The 14,852-nt window shown below is 39.5% G+C and overlaps 3 protein-coding genes across 3 annotated transcripts; 1 reads left to right on the top strand and 2 right to left on the bottom strand.

Annotated features, from left to right (window-relative positions):
• Positions 1 to 1,624: 1,624 nt before the first annotated feature.
• On the bottom strand, positions 1,625 to 3,476 carry nat8l2 (N-acetyltransferase 8-like 2). Its single transcript, XM_031854711.1, has 2 exons — positions 3,379 to 3,476; positions 1,625 to 2,585 (listed from the first exon to the last, which is right to left on the bottom strand). Exon 2 carries the CDS (start codon positions 2,571 to 2,573, stop codon positions 1,902 to 1,904), a length of 672 nt encoding a protein of 223 aa, XP_031710571.1. The 5' UTR covers positions 2,574 to 2,585; positions 3,379 to 3,476; the 3' UTR covers positions 1,625 to 1,901.
• A 2,798-nt stretch (positions 3,477 to 6,274) lies between these two features.
• LOC116387445 (adenosine receptor A1-like) lies at positions 6,275 to 7,547 on the bottom strand. The gene is made up of 2 exons (XM_031854537.1): positions 7,204 to 7,547; positions 6,275 to 6,923 (listed from the first exon to the last, which is right to left on the bottom strand). The coding sequence occupies exons 1-2, from the start codon at positions 7,530 to 7,532 to the stop codon at positions 6,275 to 6,277; spliced, it is 978 nt and encodes a 325-aa protein (XP_031710397.1). The 5' UTR covers positions 7,533 to 7,547.
• Positions 7,548 to 9,835: 2,288 nt separating this feature from the next.
• On the top strand, positions 9,836 to 12,590 carry LOC116386879 (uncharacterized). Its single transcript, XM_031853463.1, has 6 exons — positions 9,836 to 9,952; positions 10,094 to 10,242; positions 10,341 to 10,414; positions 10,844 to 10,936; positions 11,509 to 11,607; positions 11,909 to 12,590. Exons 1-6 carry the CDS (start codon positions 9,842 to 9,844, stop codon positions 12,091 to 12,093), a joined length of 711 nt encoding a protein of 236 aa, XP_031709323.1. The 5' UTR covers positions 9,836 to 9,841; the 3' UTR covers positions 12,094 to 12,590.
• Positions 12,591 to 14,852: the final 2,262 nt, after the last annotated feature.

Here is a 14,852-nt window from a genome sequence, read left to right as displayed (position 1 = left end):
GGTAGTTTAATCTGTAACCGTGCGTCATATATTACAGGATGATGTGAATCTGTAAAGTAACCATAACTAAATGTAGTGGAATACCCTGTGAAGCCCATGTACCTCAAACATGTATGCAAAAAGTCCTTATTAATGTACTTAAGTTACTTTAGTTAGTACATGTGGACTGGACCGTCATTCTCACATCATTATGTGCTTTGACTCTCACTACAGTTTTATTAACACACATCACAGGTATTGTAAAGGGCTCATAATCATGTACAGTAAATACTGCAAATACAAGAAACTAGTGAGTTGCGTCTCAGACGGGGTGCTTCAGTGTTGCTCAGATCAATGGCGTCCTCTACTGTTATAATAATAATACTTCGCAATCAACAACCTTCACCCTCCTGACTGAAACAGCTCCTATTAACATCAGGGCTGCTTGTAAAATGTTGGTGTGAGTGAGCAGATATTACACATTGTTGGTCATGCCTATAGTGTCAAAATGGCAGACTTGTGGGAGATTCCCAAAGAACATTGAACCGTGCAAAGCTGTAGGAAAACAAAGCCCGGGGGTCCGTGGCCCTCTGTATGGGGGTCCATGAAAGAAGTTGGTATCTACAGATGGGGGAGCATATTATGTTCATTACCTCCATTATCATTGTGACACACAGCAACAAGTTATTTATTTTTTGTTTCAGCACTTTTTGAAAGTCAGCTTTAAACTTGCTATTTTAAATATCTGGATTTATTAGGACTACGCCAGTCTGTATACTGTTCATTTTTTGGAAGCTTTTATAATCAATTACGTGGAAAAAAAACCCTGTTAAAAGTAAAGTTTAAAAGTATTTACGTGCTCTATCAAATGAAACAGGTGTGAAGTATTTGAAAGTCTTAGAACACAAATAGTTTATATAGCATCTAGGAGTACAAATGGTAGTAAGTATTTGCTTAATTGGTGTTACTACAAAGAGGGGGTCCTTGAAAAATCTTCTCCACTGTGAGGGGTCCCTGGCAGCAAAAAGTTTTAGAACACCTGTCTACTTAAAATATTATGATGATAAGTATAAATATGTAAATAGGTCAAGTCAAAACTGGCAGAAATGGTCAAATACCTATATTGGTTTCTGTTCATGGCCTGAGGGCTCATCTAAATTACTACGCAAACGTAAATATAACATCTTTGTCACAAACACAACAGGCAGAAATTATAAAATATTTGTTTCTGTTCCATGAGACAAAATAAATGTAGCCTCCCAGACATCTATTATTTTAAACTCCTGTGTGCAATGTAAATAAAGTGCAATTATTCGAAATATGCTGAAGCTATATTCTTGTTTATTCTTTTGGTTTGTCACCCCAGGAGTTAACTACTGAGTGTCCTTTTTACAAAGAGTAGTGAATTAATGATCACGGTATAAGTGATAAAAGCAAAAGGCTGTGTTTGACTAGCTGTGACCCTCCTGCTAGTTTTGTTGCACCAGTTTGGGTGGGAGGAGTTATACTTTAACATTTGTATTGGCTTATTTTATGGTGATGTAATACCAGCAGAGCTCCAGACAATGTTTAACCTGCAGTCAATGCACGTGAGTGTTGGAAAGAGGGCGAAAGAGGGCGTGTTAAAGCAAAACCAACAGCGGTGTACAAGCATTTGAGGTGGTTTTATTTCTTGCATGATTTTGTATTTAAGACACTTAAACCTGATTGGTCATTTGTGAAATAAAATCACAGCAGTAATAAAAGAAGTAATCGACGGTCGGAGAATCTTGGTCCAAACTAAATAGAACATTGTCAACTTTAAAACATTCAGATACGTTACATAGACTACGAGGAAACCTAAGGTTTTGCGTTGTTGTTGTTCATAGCTAACACTACGTGTCCTTTACCCATTCACACCCATTCAGACACTGATGACAGGGCTACAGGTGTTTTTCCATAATCAAAATCGACACCTTAGTCATCATTACAATCCAATCAAAAGTATACGTTTTGGTGTGAGAGGTGACGTGGCTGAACCCCAGTTTCTGGTACAGGGACACAGCGGCGGTCTGAGTGGAGCTGGTCTCCAGCAGCACCTTGGAGAAGCCTCGCTCCATGCAGAAGTCCACCGCAGTATGAGCCAGCCTGAGGCCCAGGCCCATCCGACGGCACGATGGTGAGATGATCATCCTGCAAAGTTCTCCGTATCTTTCCTTCCCACTTTGTTTGGCCACCACGGCCACCATACCAAGAACCCGGGTCCTCCCTTCAACCTCAGCCTCGGCCACCCAGAAGCAGTCATCCGGTCCTTTCAGATAGTTCCCAGGGATGTCCTGCATGTCCGTCAGGAGTTTCTCCCTGACAAAGCTGCCGTACAGCTCATGACAGCAGTAGTACACGAGGGCCACCCAGGCTCCTGGTAGCACCACAGCCCACAACACGGAGCCGAGCAGGTGGCCGGCGACACACAGAGCCAGGGTGATGGCGAGGTTGAGAGGGCTGGTCATGGTGTTGCGAAAACATGGGTGGATGTGCTCCCTGATGCCACTGCTGAAGAGGGTGAGCACCGGGTCCTTGTCTGAGTGACGGTACCGGCGGATCACCAGCTGCATGGTCAGAAGGAACTATGGAAAAACAAAACAAAGGATTCACATGTGAAATCTCGCATTATTTGATCTGAGTGTGGTCATTCGTTGCTGCAGAAATATCAGGACTTGCTTTGTTTTTCTCTTTATTTCATTTTAAATTGAGCATCTTTGGGTTTTGGACGGAACAAACCTTTTGAAAATCTCACATTGGGCTTTAGGAAATTGGATTAGATATTTCTTTTCACTATTTTCTGACATATTTTAGACTGAATGATTGATACCATGGTCAAAACATTAGTGACAGATAATCAAAATAATCATTAAAGTCAAACTATTTGTCACAGCTGTTTTGCAGACCTGTGCTGTATTATTACAGCCTAACAACGTGCAATAGACCCGCAGTCAGTGTTGTTATTCAGAGAGTAGCTGTACACACAACTACCGTCTCTACTAAGAGTTAGTTCTTTTACAGTTATATAACCAAACCCCTGGGCTAGCCTGAGCGGTTAGCCGACTGTTAACATGGTCACAGCTTTAAAGTCACCACGTGAGAACCAGATAACGTCACTAGCATCATTCATCACGGTATACCCGGTGTTAAGTTAGGACCGGATCGGAACACCCCGTGGACCCGTTAGTTTACATTTCTACCGTTGAGCTAACGTGACAAGAAACCCAAGTTAGCTAACTTAACTTTGGTACAGGCCTGCAATTAAGTAGCTTGTGTGTAACGTTGTACTAATTCAATCGCCGCAAAACTCGCTTAAATGCCACCTGTCTGCTAATTCCATTTTAACATCACACTTTAATAAAATGACGCTTAACTTACGAAGTCAAGTCAACTTGTGAATCTGGTCCTTGTCGAGGAGCACCACAGTCCAACCAGCGGCTCAAATGAACTCAGACCAGGGACACTGATGGGCTGGTTAGAAAGTTAACTCAAGAGGTGATATTTTAATTGTTATGAAGGGTCAAAGTACTCCAAAGAAGTTGTCTACGGATTAAACGAAGAGAATGCCACTCCCAGAGTCTGTGTAGATTTATGGGGTATAGATCTCTTTATATATTTATGACATTTGGACTTGTTTTTTTGGACTTTTTACAAACTTTATGTGCACTCTGCCTCTTTAGGCTACAGGTAGTTGCAACACCACAATGTAAAATATACACCGTGATGAGTCAAATTACTGCATTCTAAATCTTACGTAAGCAAAAATGCCTAACTTTATTGGAAAAAAGGAAGATAAAGTATTAAAACTAGGCCTTCCTCATAAGGCAGAGGTTGCTCCTGTGAGCAGTGGTGTAAGGTATTTACGATGGCCCCAGTGCACATGACCATGATGGGCCCTAGTTACCAGTTATGAAGCACACACACACACACACACACACACACATCATTATGGTCTCCTTACATGACGATATAGAGACATTAGACAATATCAACATGTATACAAAATAAACATATATAATAGACATACAAAATACTCAAGAAAATAAGATTTTTCATGTTTATTAGTTTCAATAGTTAATGTAGAATAAGCATATCATTTTGTTATTGCTAGTGATTATTTAACCATTTTTGGCAAAGTGCTAATTGTGTAATCTCAACATCATGTTTTATGCTTATTGTGCAAACTAGACACAATAAAGAAGAGAATGCTTCCACTTGAAATCTTACATATAAACCAGAGGTCTTCAACAGGGGGTCCGAGAAATTTTTGGTTGGTTGACTGGACAATTTTTTCTCTAAACATGAATGTGTCCATTATTTTAATAGTTCAGTATTGCATGTAAGATAACAGGTATGTTTATGCATGGCAGTGGCACTAATAGGCCATCGCTCATTTTTTGTTTCCACATTTATGTTTAAAATAAAAACATCAGTTTGAATATCTTGTATGCAGGATTATCATGTAATTGACAGACAATGTTGATATTGGCATTGGTATCAGCTGACAAGGTGTGTTTATAGATGGCAGTGGCACGGCCACCCTACTCACTGTACCTTGCACATGTTTAAAATAAAAACATGAATATATGAACCTGTGTATTATTTGAATATCTTAGTATTGAATGCATAATAAAGAGGTATGTTTATACATGGCACTAGGCCCAGTTTAATATAAAACACAATGTTATACAATATATATATAGTCGGGGGTCCCTGCTCCATCTCTCTATCAGTTTGGGGGTCCTTGGCCTGAAAAACGTTGAAGACCCCTGATAAAAACAACAATTGAATCCTTCCCTTTAGGAGCATGGTCTCAGTAGCATGTCCATCATAGTTGACGGGATGTGGAATGGATGTGACTGAGCTCCTGCTTTGTAGGCTCAGTAGTGGTCAGTGGTCAACTGTGTGTTGTATAGGACAGTTGAATGATGACTGGACATTAGATATGATCTTAAGGCTGCTAATAATCCCTCCAGACAGAATTCACTACCTACATTGGTCTCTGTACACCAGTACGCTGATGAAAGCACCAAGGGGAAATGTTTGCACTGATTTCACATCCTCATTTCACATATCTGTTGATGACAGTCTTTTTTGATGCTTAAAATCATGTATTGTATTATTACCATCCAAATTATGTCCAATAGGTGTGCTTATCTTTGCTGCTGCTTGGCCTCGTAATGAGGGGACTCAGTGACCTTGTTCTAGCCATGCAGATAGTTTTGGTTGCAAATTGCCCTGAGTTATCTGTCTTTGATATTTCCGCTGTCGTCCCAGTGCATGAAAGGAAATTGGTTAGAAATTACATTTTAAAAATTCAAAAGCAATTTGTCTTTCCAGAAAATATGTTCCTCTGTGAGCATGGACTCTGTGGTAAGAGATGAAAAGTGAATGATGTCAGTCAGGATGAAAGGCTATAATCACATGATTATTCTACACATAGTGACTAAGTATATTTTTATTTAAATGTGTAAATAGTTCTTATTGCCATGTGTAGGCTGGTTGCAAGCTGCATGGAGATTTGCTTTACAGTGCACCAGTGAATGAAAGAGGTGTTCTTATGAAAGAAGTACATACTAAAATACATGTTGTCATAATATCTTTCTACTATTTTCATATATACTATCAGGTGTTTTAAATGGAAAGTGATAATAAATCAGTTGTAATAACATAAAGTAGTACTTTTAATGTAATTGATGACTACAACAACAAAGTCTAATGGAGCAGCGCTTTAAACTACAAAAAGTATTTTTGTCCACCAGATAAATGTTACAGATGATTCTCGCTTCCTGTTAGGCGTGAAACTACGTCTTTAATAGAACACGATATGGGAAGTACACTTGTTTGCAGTTTAACTCAGAGTCAGATGAAATATATTGAGGACCTTGTGCGTCCAACACAGACATAGTACAGTATGAGGAGAGTTCTCAGCCCAGCTCTGCTTAAAGACTGACAGCAGTGGAAACTTTACACATTATTTGTTGATAGCAGACAAGAAGTAAATATTCACAAAAAAGGAAAGACTCACAAAATATATGTACAGAACAAAATGCAGAACTAAATATAGCTAAAGAAAAAAAAAAACGGCTAACCACAAACCTATAAGAATACATTGTAACTGATAAAAAAAACTGATACTGTGAATCAAACATTTCTACAATAAAAACATGCATCAGCTAAATAAAATACATTCTGATGAGTCAAATATAATGGATAGGCTTTCATCAATTTGCCTGTATAATCATTCATTAAGAACAACTAAGGAAAACTTTCTTCACTCATTTTTGGCCACGCTGTTCACGTTGCTGTTGTCTGTCGTCTGGCTTGTCTGAGTTCCTTGGTTTTCTTCTCCCGATGCGACAAACTTCCTCCAGAGCTTCAGGTACGCCGTCGTGATCTTTTGTATTTTGAACGCGTACACGACTGGGTTTACAGCCGAGTTAGCGTGAGAAAGCAGGATGCCAACATAGAAAGCTGTTTCTGGTACATCGTTCGGCCCACCAAAGTAAACGATGCAGTTCATAATGTGGAGAGGGAGCCAGGACAGAGCAAACAGAGCCAAGACCAGAGACAGAGACCCGGCCAGCTGCCTCTCTTTCTTCAGGTAGTTCTGAGACTGTTTTTGGGGACCGTTGCCTGGTTTCTCTCGAAGGTTTCCTCGTATGATGCAAAAAATGTAGCCGTACAACACAGTCATCACCAACAGCGGTGTGAGGGTGCAGAGAAAGAAGTTGAAGTAAACCAGGTATGACATGGGGATCACAGCTGTAAACTGGCAGACAATAGTAGAGTTGACTGACTTCTTGGACAAGGTTTCGTGGTTGTACCATCCGAACATGGGAGCAAAACTCAGCGGTATTGCAACAAGCCAACACGCTGCTACAACAAGCCGAGAATGTCTCTGTGTTACTGTCCTTTTGTACCTAAAAAGAAAAGAAGTTGGTTGGTATCCTCAACAAATATTGATGTATTTGAGTGTTCTGACCAAAAGGAAGAATTCAAAGAAGTATAAAAATGTTTAACATATAACATCTTGTCATTGTAGTTATGCAAACATAAAGCCTTTTTCATTATCTAAAACACCTCATATTACAATGACTGCATGTCGTTTTAGCAGAAGATATGACTGAATCCCTGACACTGGCAGTGCCATTTTAATTCCCTCTGCATTCAGGAAGCGTTCGTACATCTGAAAAGTCTCACCTGAGCGGGACATACACCCGGAGGAAGCGGTCCACTGCAATAGCCGTAAGACACAAAACTGAGACGTGGGTCAACAGGACGACCACGCAGTTGATGAAGAGACAGCCGTGGAACGAAGTCGTCACTTGTCCGTTCCCCATCACAGCCAGCGGTATGGCCACACAGCCAACCATGAAGTCGGCCACAGCCAGACAGACAATGAGGCAGAAGGTGGGCTGTTGAAGGCTTTTACTGGTCCACAGCGCCAAAACAACCAGAACATTACCAAGACAGCAGCTGACAGCGATGAGCACCTCCGACAACGTGTAGATCACTGCTCCCACATACATTGTGCTTCCTCTCTGGTGGATGTTTGATAGTGAATGGTGCTCAGTGAGTCTGAGCATATATGCTCTTGTGAAACCTGTGAGGAAGTCCTGAGCTTTTTAGCAGTGTTTTTTATTTTTTTATAATAGACCATACATACCACATTTCTACAGGTTTGACAATAATCTAACTGCAGTTTCAGATATATGGGTGAGATGTATGAACAAGCTATCTGGCCAAGTAAGCCACAAAGCCACAAAGCCACATCCTTGACTCAAGATACAGCTCGCTAAACATCCAAACAGAGCCGCTTGCACTGAAAGCTGGTGCAGCCTATGTTGTGTTTATGCAGACCAAGTGGCTCATTGCACATTCTGGCATGAAACTCTTTTTCCGCTTACTGAGTCTGTACGTCTTGTTTCCAATGCAAGCTCTGTCAATGGAGCCGCGCACACACACACCTCCCCCCCCCTCACACCCACACACACACACACACGGATCTCCCCAAAATAACAAGAAAGTTTATGCACATTTTGTTGGTACATTCTAATAAAGCAACCTTTTTTAAATGCTTTATAGTAGTTAATAAATTACACTATTACCATGAGTTAAAAGTAATTATATTAGAGCATTTTTTGTGTTTCCCGGTTGATTCAAAAAATCTCTCTGACTGGTGTTAACTCTCCTCCAGAATGACACTTGCTTTGTCTTTTTAGATTAAAATCAACAAGAAGACCTAACAAATGAACGTTTCCGCTTTTTAAAAAAGTTTCAGAGAATCTGGACCCAAAAATCCTAATCATAAAAGACGTCTTAACGTTTTGCACTGATAACTTCATTAATTAAGGATTCCTGATATGGCATCAAGGTGCATCAATCAATCAATTGTATCTATAAAGCACATTTAAAAACAACCCATGTTGCCCAAAGTGATGTACAGACCAGAGCAGGTAGCTAAAATCACACATAAAAGAAACACTGACCTAAACATCAATGCACAGAGCTCCCAAATAAACATCACATAAGCAAGTTAAAAAAAATAAAAAAGTATTAAATTAGCCACATCAGGAAGACTAAAGGTGTGAACACACTTTAAAACGTGTGTTTTGAGCCTGGACTTAAAAGAGTCAATGAGGGGGCAGATCTGAGTGGGAGGGGGATGCTGCTCCACAGTGGAGCTGCAACTGTGCGGTTAGTCCTGAGCTTGAGTTTAAATCGGGGGATGCCATAGTGATATATGTTCCCTCTGTACCTGTCAGGTGCCTGGCTGCTGCATTTTGGACCAGTTGAAGGCGGGGCAGGGACAACTGTTTAATCCCAGTACACAGGGAGTTGCAGTAGTCCGAGGATGAATTTCTCAACATCTTTGGACGAGAGAAACCGCTTCATTTTGGCAATAGTGCGAAGCTGGAAAAAAATAGCTTTAACTACTGCATTGACTTGCTTGTCAAACTTAAAAGGAGGAATCAAATATCACAACAAGATTTTTGACATGGGGCATCACAAAGGTGGACCGGTTGCTAAGGCTGTTGGTAACCCTAACCTCTTTATTCCTAAATCTGAGGTTCAATGTTCTTTCAGACACCTGCTCTCCTGTTTGGGCAACTAGAGTTAAAACATTGCAATGCTACGTATAACTTGTCCAGAACTTTGAACTTTGCAACAACCTTAACTGTGCAGCGTTAACCATACTGCTTCTCTGGAAGGTCACACTTAAACGTCCCAAACATAAAATCTAAATATTATTCTTAAAGAATCTATATTTAACATTCTGAACATTGATATGGCAGCAAACACAATTTTGCTATGTAAAGATATAGTGGAGTAATGACTAACTGAACAGAGAACAAAGTCTCTCTCCCTCCCTGTGTGTGTTGTCATCTGATCTTCGACACTAAAATGCTTTGTTGACATAGTCGGGCCGGCTGTGCATGCTTTTAGTGCATGTTAGTACATGTGAGCCAGCATCAAAATCTCAGTGTGTAGCATGGATTTGGGACACATTGTTGGTTGTCTTTGACGAAATGTGGAAGAATTGATCCCGAAAGTGTTGGTGCACACACACCATACTGTCATAGAACTGCAAAACATGAAACCCCAACCCTCACAGACCCCCGGTCCCTTTTCCCCCAGTTTGGTAACGGCAGTGTTTCCATGCCAGTTTGATAAGTAAACATGAAGGCTTACTGAAAATGCTAACATTCCGGTCAGTTGGGGGTGGTACTCACAAAGGCAGGGGTGAGCAGATGAGGCACAAAAATAATTGGTCAGTGATATCTCAGGTCTCTCTATAAGACCGACCTCAGAGAGACAAACAAGTGTCAGAGCCACCATGAAGACTTTGTGTGTCACTGCTGTTGTTGTGCTGAGTCTCACCTCAGTGTGCCAGGCTGCGTCGCTGGCCTGTAAGAAGCTGCTCAAGCCAGTGGACAAAGCTCCAGATGTAAGTTCCACATTTATTACTAACTTCGTATTTTCCAAACTGCTTTATTAAATGATAGTCAACTGAACCCAACCTGAACATTTACAAATTAACTATTAATAATTAATAAATTAACAAGAGTCCCTTCTTTTGTTATTTCAGTTGCGTGGGAGTTGGTACTTCATCGCCATTTCCTCGCAAAATTGTTGGGTTTCAACTATAATGACTTCTGTTTTTTGGTCAAGTATTGAAGTGAACATTACCTCCAAAGACACGCCGAACATCTACACTGCTGAATTTAAGTATAAAATGTGAGCAATCTTTCACCTTGTTGAGTATTTGTACACACATCACCGTGTCCTGTAAAGTTGTATTTTCAGTTGTTATATATTTAATAAATTCTTTGCAGTCATGGATATTGCGATAGGAATTCAGAAGATTATTTGTATGAGAACAACACCTTGTTTGATGTCAACATCAACAGTAAGAGTTTTGTTAAATTGTCTCTTTGTCTCTGCGTCTTCTCACTATGTTAATGTTTTACAGTGCAGACCACTACTATTACTACTACTACTACTACTACTACTACTACTACTACTACTACTACTAATAATAATAATAATAATAATAATAATAATAATACAATAATAATAATTGATAGTGCAAATACATTTGAGCCCTCTGATAGGCTTTGAAATGATTTGTAGGACACTGAAATAGATATGTTGCACACGTTTTTGTGATATTTCTCAATCTTGATATATTCTCTAAAGTAATTTTTTTTATCATTTTAAAAATCTTGTATTTGTATTTTTTACATTTTGATACAGATATCGTGTGAATGTGATTTGGATGTTATAGTTTTACCTTAACCCATTTCATGTTTTATTAATATCCACATTTTTCCAACAGACACTCCAAAGGGTCAACCAGATGTGCTGCTGCAGGGGGGCTGTCCTGACTGCTTCGTTGTAAAGGAGGATGAAGGCGTTTTATTTCTCTTCAGTAAGGAGAACAGAGGGATAAAATATGAAAATATGTGATCATATTTCCAACTATGGGGATATACAGTAATATTAAGCTAGCCGATAGGAACAAGACTAAATTGTGACAAAACAGCTGAGCTAAATGCTAATGCCAGCATGCTAACATGCTGATGTTAAGCTTGTATAATGTTTCCCATGTTCACCATCTTAGGTGCTACTTAGCACTAAGCACATGCATAGCTGAGACTGATTGGAATGTAGTATTTGGTAATGAACCAAATAATAGGAGAAATCTGATGAGGAGAAATGAAGGGATTGCCGAGTTATTACAATTCACCGAGAGGAGAACATGAATGTCTGGACAAAACTGGAAGGCAATCCATCTGATAGTCGTTGAGATATTTCAGTCTGGAAGTGGTGAACCCACTGACAAACAGACCTTAACATCCTGAAAGTATTGCTCACCAATATTACTGTATTTTGTTTTCATCTCTAACAGGCCTTTAATAGCATGCACTTTAAACACGCACTGAGTGAGCTGTTACTGGTGTAGACCAGGCTTTCACCTCCAATGTGTCCCCTCTTTAACAGGTAGGAGACAGAATGTCACTGATGCTGAGCTGAAGGAGTTTGAGTCACAGGCAGGTTGTCTCGGCTGGTCCAAACCACAGGCCTTTGACTCTGATCACGGTGAGACATGAAAAAAGAGTACGATGTCTTTGCAGTCAGTATTTGAAAAGAGAGGGAGTGTGGCGCTACACCATGATAGTGATACAAACCTATTATTATAATTATTATTGTTATTATTATCATAAATATTATTATTATTATTATTCTCTGCAGTGCCATATCTAATATGCAATACATGGATTTATAAAAATGTATTGTCGGGTTGTTATAAATTGCCATGTACATTAGAGAATTCAATATAATATGGTTTTATTGATGTTGTCAGTACTTTTTCTTATTTTCTTTTTTGCTCCATTCACAGATTATAAAAACTGCCTGTCACTTGAAGATGAGGACGATACGTCAAGATTATCATCCTTGATCTTTGAAAGAATCAAAAACACGTATACTTTGCAACTCAAGTGTCTCACAGAGACTTTTTATTCTTTCCCCGACGCTGCCCTTCAGTGGACTCAGCAAAGTTGGTCTGACTTTTTTTCATTTTGAAGGGAATTATTACAGCTTGATTTTCTGTTAATACACCCTCAAACCCCTTTTTCCTTGATTTAGGTTTTTACTCTATGGTGCTTTTTACAGCAAAGACAGTATATTCTCTCTTTTAGACAATTCAGCATCATCAATAATACCGGATATACTAATGAATAAGGTTTATTCATTGTAACATTGATTTCTTTTGTCCCTTTTCTTTTCCATTTTTAATGAATAAATGATTAGTAAATTGTGACAGACTTGTGCAATACAGACAGAGAGTTTTATAAAGAAATATTTAAACTCAGCCTGCTGATGGATCTGAAACACATTTTTAGACTTCCCAGTTGTGGTGAAAATAACAAATGTTTCTCTGATTCACATCAAATAATATGAGATGTGTCTACAAATGAACTCGCCGATGTGTGGTTATTTGTATTTGTGCTAAAGTGTTTTGGATCAAGACTTGTGTTTAATGATAAATCAAAATTAAATTTAAAAAGAGTTTCACCCTTTACACTTTGATTTAAAATGTGTTTTGAGTTATCGGATTGCAATTAAATAGTTCTTGACAACCTGAAAGTACAGGTGTAATATTAGCTCAAAGGCATGGTTAGTGCTGGTTAGTGGGATCTCTTATTAAGATAAGATAAGATAATCCTTTATTAGTCCCGCAATGGGGAAATGTACAGGATCACAGCAGCAAAGTGGACAGTGCACACAAGGTACATGGTAAAAAAGAAAAAAGAAAAAAGAAACAAAAGCAGCAAGTATTATAAATAAGTAATAAACAGTAAAGAATATCAACTAAGTAAAAAAAAAAAAAACAAGTACAAAAATCCACAATAACTAAATATAACTAAAAATAAAATAAAATGAAATAAAAATATTATATATACAGACAGAGTATTTTTTTATTGCGCAGTGTAATTATTGCACCGATTTTTTATAGTGTTGTTAGTGTTTGTTGTGTGGTCTACTGGGAGCACAGCTGCAGCCTGACAGCAGCAGGAAGGAAGGACCTGCGGTACCTCTCCTTCACAAACCGGGGGTGAATCAGCCGGTGGCTGAAGAAGCTGCACAGAGCTGCCAGGGCATCCCGCATGGGGTGAGAGGTGTTGTTCATCAGGGATGATAGCTTAGCCATCATCCTCCTGTCTCCCACCACCTCCACTGTATCCAGTGGACACCCCAGCACACTGCTGGCCTTCTTGACGAGTTTGTTCAGTCTCTTCTAGTCGGTCGAGATGCTGCTGCCCCAGCAGACCACTCCATAGAAAATGGCTGATGCCACCACGGAGCCAAAGAAGGTCCTCAGGAGTGCTCCCTGTACTCCAAAAGACCTCAGTCTCCTCAGCAGATAGAGTCTGCTCTGACCCTTTTTATAGAGTGTGTGTATGTGGTTAGTCCAGTCCAGTTTATTGTTCAACTGAACACCCAGGTACTTATAAGATCTCACACTCAATGTCCGTTCCCTGGATGTTCACTGGTACCGGAGGAGAGCGTTTACCCAGGGCGGAAGTCCACCACCAGCTCTTTGGTTTTACCAGAGTTAATCTGGAGGGGGTTCCGCTGGCATCATCCTATGAAGTCCTGGTTCAGTTCCCTATTTAGTTGCAGTTTTAGAGCAATGTTACTGTGCAAGCTGGCTCAGTAACACAATTTACTGACACGGTAAGGCTAATAAAGTTGTTAATGCTACACTTGAGGACTGCCTGCTATATGACAAGCGGACATGTACACACTTCAGTTAATATGAACCTGTCAATCCCCATGTATGGGATCACTGACATACATGGAGTCAAAATAATGGAAACACTTTTAATATAGAGTAATACAATTGGAAATCACAAACCCAGCTTTCGTTAAACCCTTGAATAGGATTCACGTCACTATGACACAGCAAGAAAAAAAAGATTCTAATAAGCTTTGTGAAAGAGTTATTGCAGATCTGTGACATTGGAATACATTATGTTTAGCTAAACAGCTATACAATGAATTTAAATCAGGGATGCCCTTCCCCATGGTCTTATATTTGATGTTCATCCACAATAAAATAATGTTACAGAGTTGAACCCCTTCATAACTAAATCTGTACATGGTTGACAGAAATAAGAACAATGTCTTTTCATTGTCTGAATCTATTGTGTAATTTTGCATCATTGTAAGAAAGACAAAACTAAATCTGGCTAAATGATAATTATTCAAAAACTGTTATGTGCTTCAGACATATCACGTCATGTTTCCCGGTGAGATGCTTGCTTGTGACGGGAGCTGGTTTGATTCTGGACCAAACAAAATTAGGCTTTACCATCAGGAGGACATGTGTACATGCCACAGTAAGAACAACAATAATGAATGACCAATTTAGGGTTTTTGGGTCCAGCTGTTGCAAGCTGCCGGCTCACTGTCATGGTTTACTGGGACACTTGGATAGAGCAGAGTCATTGTTAATGTTAATGAACTTTTCCTTTTCTGACAAATCAAAGTGTCTGTTTGGAAGAGCCTTGTTTGGATGGGGAATGTGAAAGAGCAACACTCCCTCAGCTCAGATTTTTCCAGCAATTCAAATAGAATAAATTAATCAAAGTGAAATGAAATGAATCAAGTCGGATTGTTTCTTTTCAGTGATCGGCCAACTCCTTCATGTTCAAAGCTTAACACCACACTACCTTTGATGCAAACCACTGAAACTAGGACTTGATTAACCTGGTGGCACTGGGGCAAAATCAGCCATTGGGCCCGACTGATGTTTAATTAAATTAGCATAAAACAGC

The sequence above is a fragment of the Anarrhichthys ocellatus genome, unplaced genomic scaffold (genome assembly GCF_004355925.1).
Source record: "Anarrhichthys ocellatus isolate YVR2014 unplaced genomic scaffold, GSC_Weel_1.0 scaffold1, whole genome shotgun sequence".
NCBI lineage: Eukaryota > Metazoa > Chordata > Actinopteri > Perciformes > Anarhichadidae > Anarrhichthys > Anarrhichthys ocellatus.
This window is presented reverse-complemented; position numbering and strand designations above follow the sequence as displayed.